The 21,255-nt window shown below is 46.8% G+C and overlaps 1 protein-coding gene across 1 annotated transcript in view; it reads right to left on the minus strand.

The window, feature by feature from the left end:
- Nucleotides 1-1,805: 1,805 nt before the first annotated feature.
- The window catches only part of LOC125945752 (zinc finger protein 501-like), a 44,627-nt gene continuing 25,177 nt past the window's right edge, over nucleotides 1,806-21,255 (minus strand). Inside the window, exon 4 of the mRNA XM_049668028.1 lies at nucleotides 1,806-5,291. Coding sequence (XP_049523985.1) covers nucleotides 4,844-5,291 — 448 coding nt within the window. The 3' untranslated portion in view covers nucleotides 1,806-4,843. The remainder of the gene's footprint in view (nucleotides 5,292-21,255) is intronic.

Here is a 21,255-nt window from a genome sequence, read left to right on the forward strand (position 1 = left end):
ATGCATGTTACTTAGGAAAAAGCATAGTGTGTGTTTCAGTTTTGCCCTCTGCACACATGGATGGCTCGATCGTGCAAACAGTGGCCATTCACTGTCAGCAAAAGCAGATCACCACTCTGCTTCAAGAATGTAGACAACCTCCTGGTCCCATACAATGTCCACGAGAAAGCGTGGAGGATACTTGACCTTTCACTGAGAAGCTCCGGACATGGAATGCCGAACTGCAGATGCTTCGAATACCAGGGCTTTCCATTAACAGCACTTTAGGTTTTCGTAGGTGACCAAAACAAATCAGACCCCAATCCCAATTAAGACGGATTTTTACACGACAGTTTGGACTTAACGAAACCACCATCAGCCATATCTGCACTTCGCAGAAAGACCAGTGCTGCTTGTCCTGGTCGCCTTCCGTCTTTCAAAGTGGTGGAGGTGCGGTCGAGATCCCGACGTCCTCCTGCATTCCTGCCCTACCTGGAGCTATGTTCCGGTCTCCGCCTGCGCCCGGCCACCCCTACAGCTATGGCCGCCCCTATGTCGGCCGCTGGCACTATCGCTGCCCTGCACCTCCGCCACTTTCAAAAACTCTTCAAGACGACCATGACAGGCAGCACTGGCAGACCCGTTTATTCCGCAGGTTTGCCCAGGCTCAAGCACGAAGAAGAAGAAAAACGGGGATGATGATGGCTATATACAAATGAGAACGACGAAGTCCGTTAAATGAGCTTACAATACTCCAGAATATTAGGGACCTCTAAATATTCTAAGACGCGTAAGGCCTTGAAAATGTGGCATTCAGACTAAAGGCTTTTCAAGGTATTCAAACATTCGTATGAACTATGCATCAGAAAAAGATGGAACAGCTGTGGTGACAGAATTACAAGTGTTTTATATGAAATAATGTAAGATTAAAAAAAAAATGCCGCAGTTTCGCTCGAAAGGCGAAGCATCAAATGCGATAGCAAATAAGTAGAGATCTATAAGGAGTGGGGATAGTAGTTTTATCAGCTGCATAAACTTGACACATTCGCTTACTAACTGAATTAACAAGCGTGGTGTCAGCGCACACAAGCAAACATGAATAGATCACACTCGACCGCAGACAACCACTGTCAAAACGCTGGTGTGGGGAAGCGCAGCCGCCGCAGCGAGCGAAGGTTCGAGCGGTCCATCGCTTCAACGGAAACTGAGCGGCGAAAGCACAGCGAATACAAAGGTCAGAGCCGTGTGGAGATCGCTTGCAAGATACGGTGCACCATTTGTTGGCAGACCAGTAGTCGTCAGAGCAAAAGCCCCCCCCCCCCACGCTGCCTTCCCGCTTTGCTCCTTTCACGTGGCAGACTGCGTCGCCAGTATCCCTTGCGCCCGGTTGCAAGATACGCATTTGATGCCGCAGCAGAGCATCGCCCCCGTCCCTCTCTCCCATACCACCACAGCCTTTAGGGCGACAGAAGTCGCGTTTGCTTTTCGCCATGCATTCGCTCTCCGTGAAAGCGCGTGTTCCCCACGTGCCTTCACTCGCACATACGGCGCGCGGCGACAATTTTATCGCCCTTGGACTTTATACGGAACCTCACGGCGACGCCGATGGCAGAAATCCGGTTGAAGTGTCCATATAATTGGATATAAAAAAGAAAACAATACACATGGAACTTAGGAACTGGCTTACATATTAAATTGGTTAGGAATAAGTCATAGCAAAGGCACTCAATGGCAATAAGAAATAAAACTTGCAAGTGCCATCACTGATATTCTATTGCAGCATCGAAGAGAATAACATGCTAATGAAACTATAAAAGTAACAAAGAAAAAGACTGTTTATTAGGAATGGTAGCAGCAGAGGTTATCATTATAGTTGCAAACAAAAAGAAAACACGTAAACAATATTAGCAATGCACTCATCAAGAACAGTGATTGATATAGTCCTCCAGAAAAGACAAAATGCAATAAAAATGAGGGGTGAATAGAACAGATCACATCTTTTTATGCCCACACAACATAAACTGGAAGTACCAGTCACACACATGAAAGAAAATTCCCAAAGGTACACCCACTAACGAAAGCTACTTTACATCTTGCAAATCCTATACAGTGAGGTTGCGAATATAGCACTCCTTATGTACTAGTGATTCACATGTAGGCAAAGAAGGTAGGGAACAAACGTGTAGCCAATAATGAACCTCTTAGACCAGCCACAAGGCACAAGGCACAATACTAAATGCACAGCCTCTTTCAAGAAAAATACGGTTGCCATGTTACCGATCGGAGCTGAATATGAAATGTCTTATTCCCCTCCTGCTGCAATGGTCGAAATGTCAGTAAGTACTATACTCTATCTCAGTAGTTCCTTGCACCACTGTGGAAACATGAATTCTCGACTAATCCTCTTGAGACATGCTCGTACATCCCGTGTCATCTGCTCAGCGTCTGCTTGGCATCCTGTCGGTACATTCTTTATGGTCAGTGGATAGACGCAAAATATGCTTTGATGCTATTACCCTAAGCTCCTAAGAGTGTTTCAAGAGTGATTACCATAAGAATGTCTCAAGGTGCAACAATTAGAAAGTGGCAAACTGACGTAAACAGGTTCTTCCACGAGTGGACCCATAGGTTCTTGACTAGGAAATACTCTTTAGCTCCAAAAGAACAAGGCACCCCCATCCTGGTTGTACCAAAGTCCTTCCTGTAGCTGAGAGGAATAAAGAGCCCCTGAAAGACTTTTCTAGCTCAACGTAGAATGACCTCACTATTAAATTATATTTCCGCAATGTCGAAATTGTTTTTTCAGAATCCTTCAAGTATATGTTAACTTACACGTAGTTATTGCAATGATGAGTGCCTTTCTCTCTCCTTTTGTCTCCACTAGTGCCTTCCCCAAAAACTGAGTGTCTCGGTGGCAAGAGGATTCGTGGCAGCAATCGGAGGCGGCCACGTTAGACAACACTACACAGCACGCACGGCTATGCAACTGTTGTTTATAGACCGGCAGAGCAAAGATGAAGATCACAGACATATATATATATATTTCATTCATTTACCTCAAAATTGGCAATTATAGTATTAGTACTGAGAATGTTTGCACAATCACAAAAGCAGCCAAGAGCTGTTGGGCCGAGCTTATGAGATGACGCTGCATGACGACATAGTGGAGGTGAGAGCAAGCGATTTTACACAGATTTTGACAAGACATTGAAAATTCCCAGCTGCCCATATTGCAATAATATTTGGCTAATATGTTCACAGGAGCCTCTTTTACAGATCAGCAACGTTTTCTTACAATGTTCAAGAAGTGTTACAAGGCCCCTTTAACACTTAATAAAAATATGAAAGGAAAAAATTGTCATCAACCTGACTGTAGTATGAAACTCTAAAGGAAATCTTTACAAGTTTATCAGAAAGAAAGCTTCACAGTTGACGAAAAATTCATCTTCATCTGGGACAAAAACCATAAGCAGTCAGCTTTTCCGGTGCACATAAGTATACACCTCTTAAAACGCCACCCACTAGGCGCCATCGGAAATTTTGCTTAGAAACTGGAACTTGTAAAGATCCGTTTGGGGTACATTTCACCGCAATAATCTTTAAAACTGGTTCATTATTAGAGAAGATAGAATGAATTGAAATGTGAGGTCACCATGTTGCGAGGAGGCGAGCTTCGCTGCTAACATAGACACCCCTTTTACCTCGAGTAGTGTCTGCAAGTCCCATTTCTTTGTAGCCTTCTCCAATACCCAAGACGAGAAACGACATCACATTTATATATCACGAGCCCCCAGGTTCCTTCTTTTTGCATTGTTTGCCGTGTTTTTATGGAAAGTATCCACCACTGTCCAAAATGGGACAGATTCCAATTTCATCGTTCCTGCCGATAGCTTCGCAGTGTGGAAAGCATAGCAAGTCTCGTTGCATAATGCCGATTCACAAAAGTAAGCTTCGCCGCAGTACAACAGTATGTGATCAAACATATGCAATGTATTGCGGTGAAGCATACAAAGAGTGGAAAGGGGCCACTGTCACAAGGCAGATGTATATGTGCCTTAATGATTACACACGCCATTTCCTCTCACAGTATGAGATACCAAATAAGTGTACTGGCAGGCCTTCAGAGCAACTTTGGACGTAGTTGTGGAAATTTGAGCCCTTGAGCCCAGTAAAAGCCACAGATTAGTTTTTTCGGACTGCATCATTTTACAACATTTTCTCAGTGCCTAGGAAGTCCAAAAAATCGGACATTGGCTGTGACTCGTGAGGACTTTATGTGTGTGACCTTGATTCCCCACCAAGACGCTTCTGGACTCCCCCCAGAAGAAGAAGCACACACAGGCTTATATTTTAAGATTTGAGGTGTTTTCGTGCTGTGGAATGGTTTCATAGTTTACTGAATAAATGTCATTGTGTGACCAATCCACCATGTTTGCATGTTATCGATGCCCAAACCTGGTGAGGCACCATTTAACTTACAAGAATCTTCATTCAGGCAGCAGTTTATTTGGAGGAGACCAACAAGTCCCGATGACTGGCCTAATATTCACAATTTATCCCGACTATCTCAATGCAAACAGCAGTGTTTGGAAGGCAAAGTTGAGGGATGATTGCTTCTCAATTTGTTATGCCTGCGCATGAAGGGATACTTTTCATGAAAGAAAGCAATATCTGCCCACTCTTTCTGCAACTTGTTAGATTATGCCAAAATATCTCATGAAGTCGCTTGGCAGTTTAACATATAAAACATATCAACACTTGCTTCCTGATGCATCACAATGCCATGCAGCATACTGCACAGGTATGTACATTCATAATTTTAGACTCTGCGTAATACATAACGCACACCTACAAGTTTGGTGAATTACTCAGGGCTGTCATGGAGCAGTGTTTTCATGTGTTTTTTCAAGTGATTAGACTGTGCAAAGGACTTGGAGCAGATGGTGCAGCGGTATGGTCGCTCGCCCGAGTGGATACGTAGGTGAACATTCAGATGACTCCTAGACACAAAAGTCTGAGTGCACGAGGGGCACTGATATGGCCGCTCGCCTGCGTGGATGCACAAATGAGTATTGAGAACGGATCTCCGTGAGAAGCTCTGAGGGCACAAATGGCATTTATACGGCCGCTCACCAGTGTGGACACGCAGGTGTCTTTTAAGATTGGCACTTTGTGAGAAGCTCTTAGGGCATGAAGGGCACTGAAATGGCCTCTTGCCTGTGTGAACGCGCAAATGAACATTCAGTTGGGTTGTGCGTGAGAAGCTGGAAGAGCACAAAGGGCACTGAAAGGGACGCTCGCCTGTGTGGACCCTAATGTGCACTTTCAGATCGGACAGATTTCTAGCTTTATAGTCACAGCGATCACAGTGGTGGAGGTGTCCGTGCTGAGACTTGCCATCCTCGGTAGTTGCTGGACAGGACGAATGCTTTGACCCTGCACAATGAAAACCAATTTGCACTTAATGCCAAAATTAATGTCATAGCTACGTCCGAAGTAGCTCTGAAGGCTTGCTAGTAAACTTAAATCTCGGTGCTTTTACTGACAGGAGATGGCGGGTATGCGCGTGTATAATTAACTCTTTATTGACTAGTATTGCCTAGAGGCAACATACCAGAAAAAATTATAGTTCCGCCCTCTTTTATAGGAATTGCTAGAACCCAAAAGTGAGACGTGTCTTCACAGAAGCTGTTGCATGATTGCTTCATGAACTCACGGTCCGTTGCAGTGAAAGGCGATCGATTTGCAGGACGGCGACCGTGTTGCATGTTTGCTTCACGCGCAGCGTCCTGTTGGCGAGCGGCGTTGCAACGCGCTGGACATCTAAACGCGCTGACTTGCCCGCGAGATATTGATAAAAGCGTTCTAAGGGGTGTCTCTACGTATGCGGCCGTAGTGTAATGGTTTCAATGTTGGGCTTCTGTACTAGAGGTCCTGGGTTCGAATCCTACCGTCGGACATTTTTTAATAATGGTCACGGTATTATTTATTACACAGTACATCGTTGAAAATGACGAGTTTAGAAAGTCAGGAAGCCGTTCGCACTTGATTCTTTATTCTACGGCTACACCGCGCTGGACGCTGCACTGTGACAACCAAAGCGCTCCCTGTTGGTGCTCGTTAAAGTGTCACGATGCAGCACTTCGCTTCACCACTCCTAAATGGCGGACGTTACATCTGTTACATCAGCTGCCAGAAATCAGTTGTGAAACCCGGGATAAAACACTTTCGTGTTAAAAAAAAGGTGTAACAGTTGGCAGGTACGTGTTACGACATCGCAGCAGGACACATCAATTTTGTAATTAAAAAAAGTTTTGTACGCATTTTTCCATCTTCAGTCTTGTGTCTGGGCTTTTATTAGTCCACATTGTGCAATAAGTAAAATAAAGATGTGAAAAATAACTCAAGACAAACAAAATCCTAGCCTGTTAACATACGCCTACTCAGTACACTATCGACACATCCTGATTTACTTGTACTAAGAAATAGGCGTGCTCATCTGTCAAGTCAGGCACATAAGCAGGTAACTAAAACTTCAGTTCTTGAGCTGCAACATACACAACCATGTTTACATAGGGAAGAACTTCTAGGAGGCCAATTGTTGACAAACATTGCAGATAGTAGACCACAATGACCTCAAACTTCTTCCAACATACATCTAGTGCACGGTGTAAGAAAAATAGGTTCGGTGATGACACTGTGATCAGCGCAGCATCCAGATTGTGTTCGTCGCCTACGCTGTTTCCATTTACCGGCGACAGGTGGCGCTAACAGTTGAGGCTCACTGATTCACCCTGTGTAGGTTACTAGTGCTCAGCCTTGCTCATTTGTCACGCTCTACAACGGGGTATGAAGAAAAGTATGTACATGGATGAATACACCAGACTTCTGTGCTAACCAGGCTGATTATCTAAGTGGATGTGCAGTCGATTTCTCACCGGCGTTTTTGTAATTTTTAATAGCTCCGTTAGCTAGCATAAACTGAAGTCTGTACAGTTAAACCTGCTTATAACGAACCTCCATATAACGAATTCCTGGATATAACGTTACTTATAACCGTTACTCCACAGAAGCACATGTATTTGAGACTTCTACGTAACGAAGTGGCAGCGGGAGACCCTCTCGAAATAACGAATTTTCCTCACCGACAACCTAGAGATTCCGCCCCAAATTTTGTCCTTTTTGCGCGAGCAGCAACCGGAAGCACCTTCTCCGCCGCGACGGAATGCGAAGCGAGCGCATGTGGGCGAGGCGTGCCTGCATCCCTCGTCCCGGCGATCTTGCCGCCGCGGGCGTGACCTTCCCCCTCCCTTCATTAAAACCTGATCCTGCCGCTTGCTGCAGCTGGCCTAGCCCGCCAAGCTGGCACTCTCCTTTTCAAGTTGATGTTGCCGACACACTGGCAGACGCTGTGACACATCACACTCGATAAACACGGACACACGCTGTCAAACGCTGGCGGCGTGTGGAAGCGCTGCTGCAGAAGCGAGCGAAGTGACCTTCGTGCTGTTGTCTATCGCTTCAACGCAAACTGAGTGCCGAGAACACACAGCACGCACGAAGCTACGAGCCACCGATACACCTACACTGCCTACACTCTGTCCCAACGCAGATTGCTTTCAAGATACGGCCCGCGCGACTGCGCGCCGCCACGCAGTACGCAGCTGATGCCAGGGTACAGTACAATGCCGCCCGCTATCCCTCCCCCCTCGCCGGTGCCTCGAGCGCAACGGAAGAAGGCGCGCTTCCTCCGTGCTTCTTTCTTGCGCGCTTGAGATTTCGACGCGGTCGTCGGCTCCCCTCGCACGTTTTCACTCACACATACAGCATACGGCGCACGGCGACTGCGTTATCGCCCTTGGACTTTATATGGAACATCTATGAGCGAAAGCCAAGTTCAGGGCAACAACGGGTCATAGACACCATCTTAAGATAGCAAATACGGATCTCAAGGGCCATACTTTTGCTAGCGGAAACCGAAAATACGTCATAATTGTCGCCCCCGGCACTTAGGCGGCCAATGCCATCGTCAAGCCACCAAGCCAAGCGACACGAAAAGTGAAACTGGCCGCTCGGGCCTGCATGGGGTGGTAGTTCGCAACGTATGCTGCGGCAACGGTCCCACAGTTCCGACGCAACAGTGGGATTACCAATGCATTGCGGTCTATGCTGGAAGCTGTGCTGAGACCGGCCGAAAACGAGGTAACAGCCGGGAAAACGCAGCACCCGGGAACGTAACAGCGGGGTTCTACTGCAACACTATATGACGCCATTGTGCCGCTTGCTCTTCGTTTCCGATGCCCCGCACTTGTGCGAAACGACACGCATCCAGTAACTTGTGTGACATTCCAAGGATGAGTGCTTCGACAAAAACGGAAAACGGGTGCGCGTTACAATCAATTAAATGCGGTAAGCATTTCTTTTTTGAATTTTCGTGCCGAACCTGTATATAAGGAAATCCTCTTTATAACGAAGTTTTTCGGGAATTTAACAATTTCGTTATATCCAGGTTTAACTGTACTATATACCTTGTCTTTTCTAGTTGCTCCCGCCGTCTCAGCAAATTAAAACAAAAGAAAAATTAACTTCCTCAGAGCACCTTGAACAATTGCATCTCGAAGTTTACACATGTGTTTGGTTACAAACTTAGCTCGACACACGACCTCTGCTCAGTCTTCCGTTTAGTGTTTCGCAACTGGCTCCATTTCGGCTTGAGGGGATGGCAGCTGTACTTTGCGCCTGTACAAGCCATATGCAGTACAGCTTGATGAAGTGCATGTCACACTGTTAAATCAAGCACAGCTCCGAGAGCAGTATATTTTGTGCTCCTGAGGTCCATGGATGTGCATAATTTTTCTATCCTACTTTGTCATTTCGAGAGGATAATAGGAAGCTCTTATATTAAATCGAATGCCTAACCGTAAGTACGTCTGGTGGTGGGTACAGTGCTCTTACACTTGCCGCATAGAATGTTAGGAATGGTACACTGAAGCAAGGGCTTAACATATACTTTATTCTGCCACAACACTATATATTACCTGGCACAAACCTTTTGCAACCTACATTCACAATAAATATTAAAAAGATTTGTATATTCAGTAAAATTGGCAAGAAAATTCAGAATGAACAAAGTTTTGCTAGTTTTTTTTCTCTTAAGCTTGTTTAAGTTCATGCTTCAGGCCTTGCAGTGCTGCCTCATTCTAATTGCTACAAAATAGTGCAGAATGTGTGCAATGATCTCTTCTTTGTGCTCAGCACATGGAAAGGTCAAGCTCCTTGCGTTAAGCACATGCTTTACCGTTACCACTTTTCTACACCCTCAGGTCCATGCAGAGCATTGGAAAGCGACACACGCTCCCGTACAACTCTGGTACCCTAACTTGCAATTTGGGACAAAACACTTTTTGGCCATTTTGATGAGCAGCCAGCCTGAGCGCAGCCAACTGGCACTCGGAGTCGCATGCCGCAGTTCGGTATGAGTCAATTCCAGAAAACGAATCAGCAGAACAAATATGCTCACAGGACTTGCCGACACAACACAACTCTTTTCGAAAACACTGAAAAAGTCTTCAGACAAACACGAGTTTCATCGAGCATATTACAGCACGGATAGGGCATGCATTCAGGCCACACGGCATGCAAAGTTTGGCAAAATGCAGCATCGGCAGAGCGGCCACACCAACTGGCAGCGAGCCGCTGTGGCAGTCACGCGACAACATGAAAATCTCGCCTCCTCTCTTTTACTCTGCGTATAAGTGCGAGATGTCGCGTGCTTTTTCTTTCGTGTGATAACAGATCAGCGCTGTGATTACATTCCTTGTCCTTCATTCTTAATGCAAGTTATGATATCTTATGATGGTGGTGGTGTGGAGCAGAGGTAGAACACCCACCCGGCTTCTAATCTGAAGGTCGTAAGTTTGAATCCTCCTCCAGTTCACTAGATTTTTAGGCATGGAGTGGCACCTGACACCGGCAAAAAGAAAATATATATCACCGAGAGCTAGTGGGGCTATACTAGTCCAAGAGCAACCAAATTAGGAAGGCCCACTAAGCTTCAAAAAAGTCAATCCCTCAATAGAACAGGAATTGGCCTCCCTGGTGCAGTATTCGGCCACTACCTGCCTCATGGTTTCTAGAATTAACCCATGGCTCTCAGTCCACAGTGGCTGCGGAGCACCTGACCAAGGCGGTGGAGACGTGCGACACGGCAGCGGGTGCTAAGAATCTCTGGGTCCGGACAGGCTGCCACTGGAAACTGAACCTGGCAAGGTTCAACACAGGCACCCTATCGAGTGAGGCTAGCTTAGCATGGCTATTTTAAGAATTCTCAGGTATTGCCTGGGATATTATTGGCCTTAGTGAGGTTAGAGGAATTGGTGAGGCTTATACAGTGCTGACTAACAGCTGTGTCCTCTGCTACAGAGGACATAGCGTGCAACATTGATGATTTCTACAGCATTAATGAGAGGGTAGCAGTCGTAATAAAGCTGAATGGGAGGTATAGAATGAAGGTAGTACAAGCCTACGGTCAAACCTCGAGTCACTATGATGAAGAAATAGAACAGTTTTATGAAGATGTTGAATTAGCAATGAGAAAGGTACAAACTCAGTATACTGTAGTCACGGGCGACTTCAAAGCAAAAGTGGGGAAAAAGCAGGCTGGTGAGCAAGCAATTGGCAACTACGGCATCAATTCTAGGAACACTAGAGGGGAGATGTTGGTAGAATTCGTGGAAAGCACTAGGCTCCGAATAATGAATACTGTAATGAAGAGAATGATGCACTTATGCTTCCACACTCGGACTGCGGGGGCGGGCAGACAGACAGGACAAAGCAGAATATAGAACAGCTGGCCCAGGAACGGGTGTTTTCTCTGTCTCCCTGATTCCTTTACAATACCTTCTACGTCATGCGTAGCAACCAGCTACGTGTGACGTAGCTGGTTGCTTGGCGAATATGAATCCCGCCCAGATCCCGCTGTGCCGGCTTGTCTGTGCCGGTCGCTCAGCTGGCTCGGCCGCTGCGGCCGCCGCCGCTCTTGCTCACGTGTTTGTATGATCCGCAGCGGTGTGGCAACGCGTTCGTAGCAGCCGATGTTTTTCATACTAAGAGCAATGTGTTCCAGCCGGGGAATGTTACGAATTCGTATCACACCAAAATTCGTCCCAGCCGTGATTGTATCACCGGGGTTTTACTGTATTGGTCAAACGGGTCAGTGTGTGAAGACGAAAACTTCTGTAACACAAAAGGTCACTGGGGGGAAACAATCACTCCCACATTAAAGGGCACTGTTCACAGCATAGGTGCTCACTACTTTACGATGACACTATAGTTCTTTCACACCATAAGGTCGAATTGTTCGTTCTAAAAGAAAGTAATTGCGACTGTACTTGTGTCTCTCCACTTGGTCCTGGTCTGTGCGCTGCTTCACCAATACGGTATGATGAGGCATGGTAAGCCACTTAAAATTAGACGCCAACTACAATAAGGAAAAGTAAGAGATGGTTCAACTGGAGCTTTCTTCCCAAACATAATGAACAAAGCTCTCATGTAGGAGCTGAAACATGTAATAGTTTTTATTTTTGTGGTTGGTATTCAAGTTTCAACTGTTTATTATAATTATTTGCATTTATCTAGTCCTAAAGAAGTTACAATATAGTATTTGGAGTACTACTCCTTGCATTTGGTTTCCATTACTGAGTTTTTTTTTTTTTTAATGTAACTTCATACACCACGCAGGTACAACTCGTACATTTTCATTCTATCAAGGATGTCCCCACAAGTGGTGGGTATTCTTCTGCGCTTACCTAATTATTCTCAGAGATTTCCAGCAGATATGTAGTCCTCATAAACAGTACCTAAATAATTTTAGCCTATGCGGTTATTCATCAACCATGTAGGATTCTTCAAATTTTGACAGGGCTCATTCTAAGCAAACTTGTGAACTAACAAATTTGAGCATGCAGTCACCCCCTTCCAAGTTTGTTTCGATGAAGGCTTCTCCTTTGGTGCTACTCTTGATCCGCCCCCTATTCCTGTGATTACCACTGTGATTCTCGATTACCTGATTGATGGCATGGATATGGTCCATCGTAGAATATCCCTTCCTGAAGCCAGCGTGTTCTCTTGGTTGACTGAAGTCAAGTGTTGCCCTGATTCTATTGGAACTTGTCTTGGTGAATATTTTATAGAACACTGAAAGCAAGCTAATGGGCCTATACTTCTTCAATTCTTTAACGTCTCCCTTCTTATGGATTGGTATAATAATGGCGTTCTTCTAGCTCTCTGGTACACTTGAAGTCGTCAGGCATTGTGTATTGAAAGCCGCAAGCTTTTCGAGCATGATTATCTCGTCCATATTTGATGAAATCGACTGTTATTCCATCTTCTCCAGCAGCTTTTCCCCAGGTCATATCTTTCAAGGCCCTTCTAACTTCATCGCTAGTTATAGAAGGAGCTTCTGTATCCGGTTCATCACTATTTCGAATGGAAGAAGCTTGGCTGTTTTGGCTACTGTACAGGTCAGTATAGAATTCTTCTGCTGCTTTTACTATGTCATCGAAATTGCTGATGATATTACCATGCTTATCTTTCAGTGCATACATCTTGCCTTGTCCTATGCGTAGTTTTCTTCTTACTGATTTCATGGTGCGTCCATATTTTACGGCTTCCTCAATTTTTCCCATGTTATAATTTCGAATATCCCTTACTTTCTTCTTGTTGATCAGTTTTGACAGTTCAGCGAATTCTATCTGATCTCTTGAGTTGGACACTTTCATGTTTTGTCGTTTCTTAATTAGGTCCTTTGTTTCTTGGGAGAGCTTCCCTACAGGTTGCTTTGGTGCCTTACCTCCCACTTCAATTGCTGCTTCTGAGATCAGCCTAGTTACGGTTTCATTCATTAGCTCTATGTTATCTTCATCTTCCTGTTCTAAAGCTGCATATTTGTTTGCGAGCACGAGCCTGAATTGGTCTGCTTTTACCCTTACTGCCTCTAGGTTGGCCTGTTTCCTCTTGACTAATTTCACTCTCTCTCTCTTCAAATTGAGAGAAATCCTAGACCTCACTAACCTATGGTCACTGCACTTGACCTTACCTAACACTTCTACATCCTGCACTATGCTTGGATCGGCAGAGAGTATGAAATCTATTTCATTCCTTGTTTCTCCATTAGGGCTTTTCCAGGTCCACTTCCTGTTGCTACGCTTCCTGAAGAAGGTATTCATTATTCGGAGCCTATTCCTTTCCGCAAATTCTACTAACATCTCTCCTCTTGCATTCCTAGAATCGATGCCGTAGTTGCCAATGGCTTGCTCACCAACCTTGCTTTTTCCCTACTTTTGCATTGAAGTCGCCCATGACTAAAGTATACTGAGTTTGCACCTTTCTCATTGCTAGTTCAACATCTTCATAAAACTGTTCTATTTCTTCATCGTCATGACTGGAGGTTGGGGTGTAGGCTTGTACTATTTTCATTCTATACCTCCTATTCAGCTTTATTACGACGACTGCTACCCTCTCATTAACGCTGTAGAATTCATCAATGTTGTCCGCTACTCCGAATTTTCTCTTATCTGGAAGACCTCTGTAGCAGAGGACGAAGTAATGGAATGAATGGCATCCATACGTGACCCGCATTCACCAAGTGAAACGTCACTATTTTTTTTAACATTGCTCACCGAATGAACAGGTGCGTCTCATACACATTTTTTTTTTGGGGGGGGGGGCACTGCCATTCTGAGGGGGACGTGACTTATAGACCGGAAAATACGGTATATTGTTATACAGTGTAGCCCAACTATCATGCACAATGATTTAAACATATGCAAGTGCCACACAGCTGGACAAAACCAAGGTAACGTTGTTTGCCGCTGCTAAGAGATATTCAGATAGTTTTTTTGCATTCCGCCTAATGACATACTTTGTCTTAATTAATCAACTTCTGAAATATAAACGCGACAGCGTTAAGGGCCCCGTGTCGCAGAAAGTCCGGCGTCGGTGTCGGCTTTGGCGCCCGCGGCCGAGAAAATCATCCCTAACCACGCTGGCCCTCCAAATATATTTAGGTATGCCACACCATTCTATCATTATAGCTGCTCATACCTTGTCTTGCATTCTTGGGAAAACTTTTCCTCGGAATATTGAGAATGACAATCCACAAGCAAATGCCATGAAACAAAACACCCACAGCCCATGCCTTTTATGTTAAATCTTCTCAGACTGAAATCTTAAAAGTACGAAACGAAAATGGAAACCTGGAAATTATGAAATTTCTTTGGCGCGGCTGTGCATTATGTCCGGGATCGCCCCACGCAAGAGGCCTTGTTTCTACCAGAAAGCTCACCTTCGTGCATGTATCGTTCACCACCAGTGTTTCCCGGTAACCATAACGGCTGCTGAAACTGCAGTTGTCGGGAAGTGTGAGAAGCAGTCAGGGATCTTTGAATGCTATGGCGTTCCACTCTTAAAAGCGAAGCTTAAGTGTCCTCCCGAATTGTTACAATTAGTTGAAAAGTGTCAATGAGAAAATTGTAGAGCAACATGAAGAACTCCCGATACAGCTTTCTTTTGTTCAATACGTGCTATATAAAAGTGTTTTTCCGAATGTGAAAGAAGCCCGCGAATACACGCAAAGTGCCTCGAGTGGCCAGTCGGGCGCCAATGAAGTGCGCCTTATAATCTGATAGCAGTTTTGGCACGTACAACCCCAGAATTCAATTATTATAAACAGGTGCTTTCACTATGCTACCTGGTTTTATTGAGATAACAATCATATGGACACTCCAGGCACATTTCTGCCATCGTGGTTGCCGTGATATTCCGTATAAAGTGAAAGGGCGATAACACTGTCCCCGCGCGCCGTATGGGCGAGGGTGAGCCGATAATCACGGCTCAATCTAGGTTGTACTTGAGAGCGATCTGCCAATTTCTTTCTCTATGGATCTGCTTTGGGGCCGCAGTCTCGGTGGGCCGACGGCTCGTAATTTTGCGTGCGCTGTGTTCTCGCCGCTCAGTTTGCGTTGAAGCGATAGACAGCACGAAGGTCACTTTGCTCGCTGCTGCAGCTGCTATTCCTCACGCGAGCGTTTTGACAGCGAATGTCCGCGCGGTCATCGAGTATGATGTTTTCATGTTTGCCTGTGCGCGCTGACACCATGCTTGTTAATTTAGTTAGTAAGCTAATTAATGCTTACAAGTTTATACGGCGGCCAATAAAACTACTATCCTTACTTTGTATGGCTGTCTACTAATTTGCTATCGTAGTCGATGCTTTGCCTTAAGGGCGAAACTGCGACTTTTTTTGGGTACCTATACTCCATGCGCAAGTTGGAATCAGCTGGCATAAGACAGGGGTTATTGGAGATCACAGGGAGAGGCCTTCGTCCTGCAGTGGACAGAAATATAGACTGCTGATGATGATACTCCATGCACGCCAAATTCGTCCGGTCACCGAACTTCTTCCAAGTCGCAAGACATATGATGAAGTCATTCAATAGGCCTTGTAGAACTCATGACGTAGTCTATTCTACAAATGATTCAGCATCCGCAATATCCACGGGCGAATTACGTGCACCGCCTCAGCACTAGACAACACTTGCACTCGCCAGCGAGGATTCGACACGCTGACGCTGCATTTTCAGGTACTCGTTTCCGTGGGATTGGCGCGTCTTGCGCGGTTTCGCTGAAAAGCGAGGTATTGCTACTTCATCAGTGTGTTTGTTAAGCAAACGACGCCTGGTAGCTCTCTAGAAAGCGTAGAATCGCAGCACGTGCAAGTAGAGCACATCATGGGTGACCGGAACGCGGTTAGAGTGGGTCCATTGCGGGCTCCCCACCCTGCTGAGGCTTTCTTTATTGAAAAGTTGGTGTCGCCACAGTCGCCTTCACCTTAAACTTCACCCGAATGAACGGCCGGGTGCCGCGTGCTGGCCGGGCGCTTGTCGTGTCGGACTCTGGAAACCGTACCGCAGTTGCATGGAGCTTTAACAGGCGCTCACTCCGCTGCATCTATTTATCATACTCGATGACGGAAACTCCATTATTCAAGCAAAGCTTGTATTGGCTCACAAGTTTTGTTGGTGTTGTAGTCACGCAAAAGCTTACGTGTGGTGCATACCCCCATTGCATATGTGGGTATGAGCCAGGGACACGAAAGAAAGGACGGAAGGAAATAAAGGAAGAAAGCAGGTGCGTGGAAGGCTGCGCCGGCGCCGTGACACGTGACGCGCGCGACCAATCAAAGTCGTTTGGTGTGTCACGAGGAGGGAAAAGTAAGGGGTTAGCGAGCGCTCCACCGGTCTTCCCTCGCCTCAGATAAGTTTCAGCGATGGATGGGAAGGCCCCACGTGCTGCGTTTGCTGAGGAGCAGGCTGCGTTTCTGCAACGGCCCCGCGAACGCGCTCGGGAAAGGGCTCGTCGTCGACGTGCCGATTCTAGTGTGAGGGCTTCGGAAGCCCAGGCGAAACATCAGCGAAGAGCCGCGGACCCCGAGTTGCGGGAGCGCGATGTTCAGGCCAAATGTCAGCGTTGCCTTACCCTCCAGGAACCTGACAACGGCGGTGCACGCCTCGGCAACGCCAGCGCCAACTTCCCAGTGCGACAGCCACGTTTCAACGCGAGTTTCTGAACCAGAGCTTTGGAGCCAGCTGCAGTGCATGTGACCGGTTGTGGTTCGAGCACAACGTGGTACTCGTCAGTGCAATTCATTCCAAGGAACACCCAAGAAACACACGACAATTAGCTTACCCCCATTTCCTCGACAGGGGAGGGGCTACTGATATTTTGATTCCCCTAGGACCTTGAGTAAATAAAATGGGGAAAGAGTGGCGCAAACAATGCAAACGACGCAACGATGGTGTCGTGCAGACGACAGCTACTCTGCCCATGAGCTACAAGTGAGTTCGCCTCAGCCAATGGGCACTGCCACAGCCGGAGCTTCAAGATGGATGGATGAAGAAGGCTGAACACTTTAAAATCTAGTGGCGGGCCATCGACGGCTTCTGGACACGCCTATCCACCTGCATCTATCCGGATGTGCTCTGACACCAGCTCCCCAGCTACGCGTACTAGGCATCGTCGTCACGGCAAATGGCTCAGCAAAAGCTTGGATCCACGAAATTAGGCAGCAAGCGCACCGAGTGCTTCATCTGATAAGACACATCTACTCCAAGGCTGGGGGAGCCTGCAACAAGACTGCCTGTTTACTCGTCCAAACAGTTCTGCAGCCTCGTCTTATCTATTCGGCTCAATTCCAGCACCTCACGGCTACAGATTGGACCTGTCTAGAATGTGCGTCGTTGCCGGTCTTCCACAATGGACGCCAATCCCGACACTTCAGGAAAAGGCGTAACTAAACACCACTGACAAGCTGATTCATCAACGCCGTCCAGCAAGGGATCTAAAGCCATCCTTTCTGCAACCTGCTGCTGACTTAGCGGCATACACGGGCAGTCCGGTTTCTACCTCTCCATCTTCGGTTGACATCCTTCCACCCTGGGACCACCAGCAACTTACTGACAACAAACCCATCGGCCGTCTCCGAAATCCGGTCCCTCGTCCATCGGCTACCTTCCGCTGCCACATAGAAGCCGATGCCGCACTCCCGACAGGTTCACTGGTGGCCTACACAGATGCCAGCTGCATGGACATGCAAGTGGGTACGTCCACCGTGGTGCAAGGACGCTCATCCATAAGTGCTAATTATGTGTACCGTCTGACAACTCCGGTCCCATCGGTCAGTGCTGAGCTTTTGGCCATACGAGACGGAACAAACTTGGTGATAGCTGCTTCCACGTCGCCGGCACCGGTTATAATAATACGCACCAACTCCACCTCAGCCATAAAGGAGATTCAGAAGGTATACAATGCCCACCCTGTCATAGATGAAATACACCGAATGACTGCACAGATGCCCGGTCAGATTCGGATACAGTGGATTCCACGGGACACTATTTCTGCTCACATACAAGCTGACACCGCCACCCACAGTGAGCTGCCACTAGCTGTGGAAGCGCCTTTCCCAAGTGACCCCCAGGGTGATTTCCTCCACTGCAGGGAGATTCTCCACCGCACCACACGAGATTTAATTCCACCGTGTGGTTCAAATCTCCCAGGCGGCCTTACACACCAGGAGGAGGTGGTGTTGCGGAGACTCTGTGTGGGGGTGGCACTTACCCCATCGGTCACCTAGCTATGCCTGGCCACAACACCTCCGTAGACCATTTGCGGATACCTGCCCATATTGCCGAGCTTGCGCGTCTGCGGCTACAATCAAACACCTGTTGTGGACATGCCCTGGTCTAAACCAGGTACGACGGCGCTACCTGCAAACAGTGGGTCTTCATCCCACGCGACCAATGGACTATGATTCATGGCTCTATGGAAGCAACCATCGAGCATTATTGATGTTCATCGCCAAAACCGGTTTACATTTCTATATTTAATAATTTATACCGTTGGACGAACTTTCGAAATAAAAAAAAATTTGGTGGTGGCTCACGCCACCTAGCCGTGATTAGTAATATTATGAATATACATACTGTGCTAAGTGGAGGGTTAAATTTGACTCTTGTATTGATTTTAGCCACCAATCAGATAACCTCCGTTTGGTTATTTCTACCCGCTAAACGTCTACTTTGCCTCCACTGTCACTAAACCTCAATGCTTCGAAAAAGACAGCCCCGTTGCTTTGAACGGTAGAGTTAAGCCCTTTACAGAAAAGTATTAGGTGTTCAGTCGTTTCTCTTCCTCTCCACACGCACCGAATAATGTGTCTATCCCTTGGTACTTGGCTCGGTATGTCCGCAATGCGCCCGTCCAGGCTGTGTATACGGAAAACATATCCCACGCAGAAGGGGGGCGCAAAGCTCTTGCCGCAGGCCACTTCCGCCAGCATGGCGGCGCCCAGCGCAACGTTGGCTTCCGAGACTTGAAGTTTGGTTTACGCGACGCGAGCGTCCGCTCTCGCGCAAGCGGATACTGCTCTCGTTTGTGCCCTGGTGCTGGCGTGTTGCCGGGCACCGACGCTAAGCGGCGGTTGTTGAGGGTGTTGCGGAGCGCAGCGTAGCAACACCCAAAATAAAAAAAGTACTGCTCCAGTCAGGTAGACTGCTCCCTCCCTGATAGTGAGATTATATTTCGATCATCAAAACAGTGATGCGTTTATTTAGAAATAGCCGAAGAATGGGAAAAGGCAGACCACTGTTACCTGCCAGACTTGTAGGCACAACTGTGGCTGCTGTTAAGGGATCGATGCTATTCCTAAATAAACGCATCACTGTTTTGATGATCCAAATATAATCTCGCTATCAGGGAGAGAGCAGTCTACCTGACTGGAGCTGTATTTTTTTATTTGGAGTGTTGCTCCGCTGCGCTCCGCAACACCCCAACGAGCACCGCTTCATGTCGGCTACCGCCGCGGCACCGGGGCACAAACGAGAGCAGTATCCGCTTGTGCAAGAGCGGACGCTCCCATCTTCGGCGGCCGGACGCCTAATCGTCTGCTGCAGCTGACACAGCGGCTGCTCTCAGCGTGTGTCGCCGAACCAGCGTCGCGGTTGCGCTGGGCGCCGCCATGCTGGCGGAAGTGGCCTGCGGCGAGAGCCAATAGGCGTGCAGCTCTGCGCCCCCCTTCTGCGTGGGATATCTTTTCCGTATAGCACGAGTCCAGGCTTCAAGCAACAAAAAGCTTCTCCTAGAATTACCGTAGACATTTTTTTCCCGGTCGAAAGTTCTGCATGTACTCAGTGCTGATTTCGTCTGCATCCCTATTTTCCACAGACGCCTTTCCGTTCCAGTAACTTTTTCTTAACCGATGATTCATGGTTTGACGTCCTGCTAATATCCAAATACTTGCTTGAGAAGTTTCTGGTTTGCTTTCTCCATTTTCGTGTCAACATTCCTCATGTACACGTAACTGAGAGCTTCCCTAGCCCACCGCTTTTCCCCCCATTTCTCTTAATCGCTCGTCAAATACTATCTTGCTGGTAATTTCCCTGCTCTCGAATGATGTTCATCCCATATGTCACCCTGTACCACCATATTTGGTGCAATTCCATAGGCTCCAAAAACACACATTTACACTTTTTACTTTTGAAGATATCTTTTAACAGATCAGAATTACTCCATCCACATCTAGTGTACCCAGTATGGCCCACAAATCCTCTTGAATTACACTGTCGTAGGCTCCCTTGATATACAGAAATGCCAGCCTTAGGGGTGTTCCTTTTCTGCTATTTCAATGCACTGCGTAATTGAGAACAGCAATTTCTAACTTCCTTTGTTTCCGAACGCCAGCATCAACTCGCCTTCCATCCACCTACGCCTGCAGTCTTTCCTTTATAATCTGCATCACCATCTTGTAAACCGCTGACATCACTGTTATGGTACGGTAGTTTATATCAGCTTCGTCCCCTTTTCCCTTGTATATTATGCTCATCCTGTTTAGTCTCCACCTATCGGGGGCTTTACAGTGCATTATTAAGGCGAAAGCCTTAGCTGTCTATGTTGGCGGTGCCCTTTGCGTACCCTTGGCGGCGACCTTGGCGAAACTACTTCTTTCTGGGGTTTTACGTGCCAAAACCAGTTCTGATTATGAGGCACGCCATAGTGGAGAGCTCCGGATTAATTTTGAACACCTGGAGTTCTTTAACGCGCACTACAACGCAAGCACACGGGCGTTTTTTGCATTTCGCCACCATTGAAGTGCGGCCGCCGCAGCCGGAATTCGATCCCCACGACATCGTGCTCAGCAGCGCAAACCTTGGCGAAACTGCACCGTGACGAAATGTGGCCGACGCCGCAAAAAATGCTCGGACTGAAGGCACATTTGTCAGGAAGGTTCCTGTAAACAAAGTAATTTAGTGGCTTTGGAAAGAAACTTTGGTACATCTCGGTTTGGGTGGGAATCGAACCCGGAGTGCGAGACGAGCACAGGTGCAGTAAGGATACGAAGTCTGCAACATATTCAAGGTTTAATGGTTTCTGTGCAGGAAAAAAAAAGATTCTCCAGTAGCGAAGAGATACAACTTAATGTGCTTGAAATATTTATTCAAGAATAGTTCATTGTTGGGCTAGTTGGTTTTCCATAACTGAACAAGTAACTTAGCGCAATAAAAAAACACACACACAAGAAAGGGAGACAAAGACAAGCACTTGTCTTTGTCTCCCTTTCTTGTGTCCGTGTTTTTTTATTGCGCTAAGTTACTTGTTCTATTTATTCAAGCCATGCACAGAGGTAGACATGCTGTCGTAGAAAATTCATTACGATAGCGTGCA

The sequence above is a fragment of the Dermacentor silvarum genome, chromosome 5, assembly GCF_013339745.2.
Source record: "Dermacentor silvarum isolate Dsil-2018 chromosome 5, BIME_Dsil_1.4, whole genome shotgun sequence".
NCBI lineage: Eukaryota > Metazoa > Arthropoda > Arachnida > Ixodida > Ixodidae > Dermacentor > Dermacentor silvarum.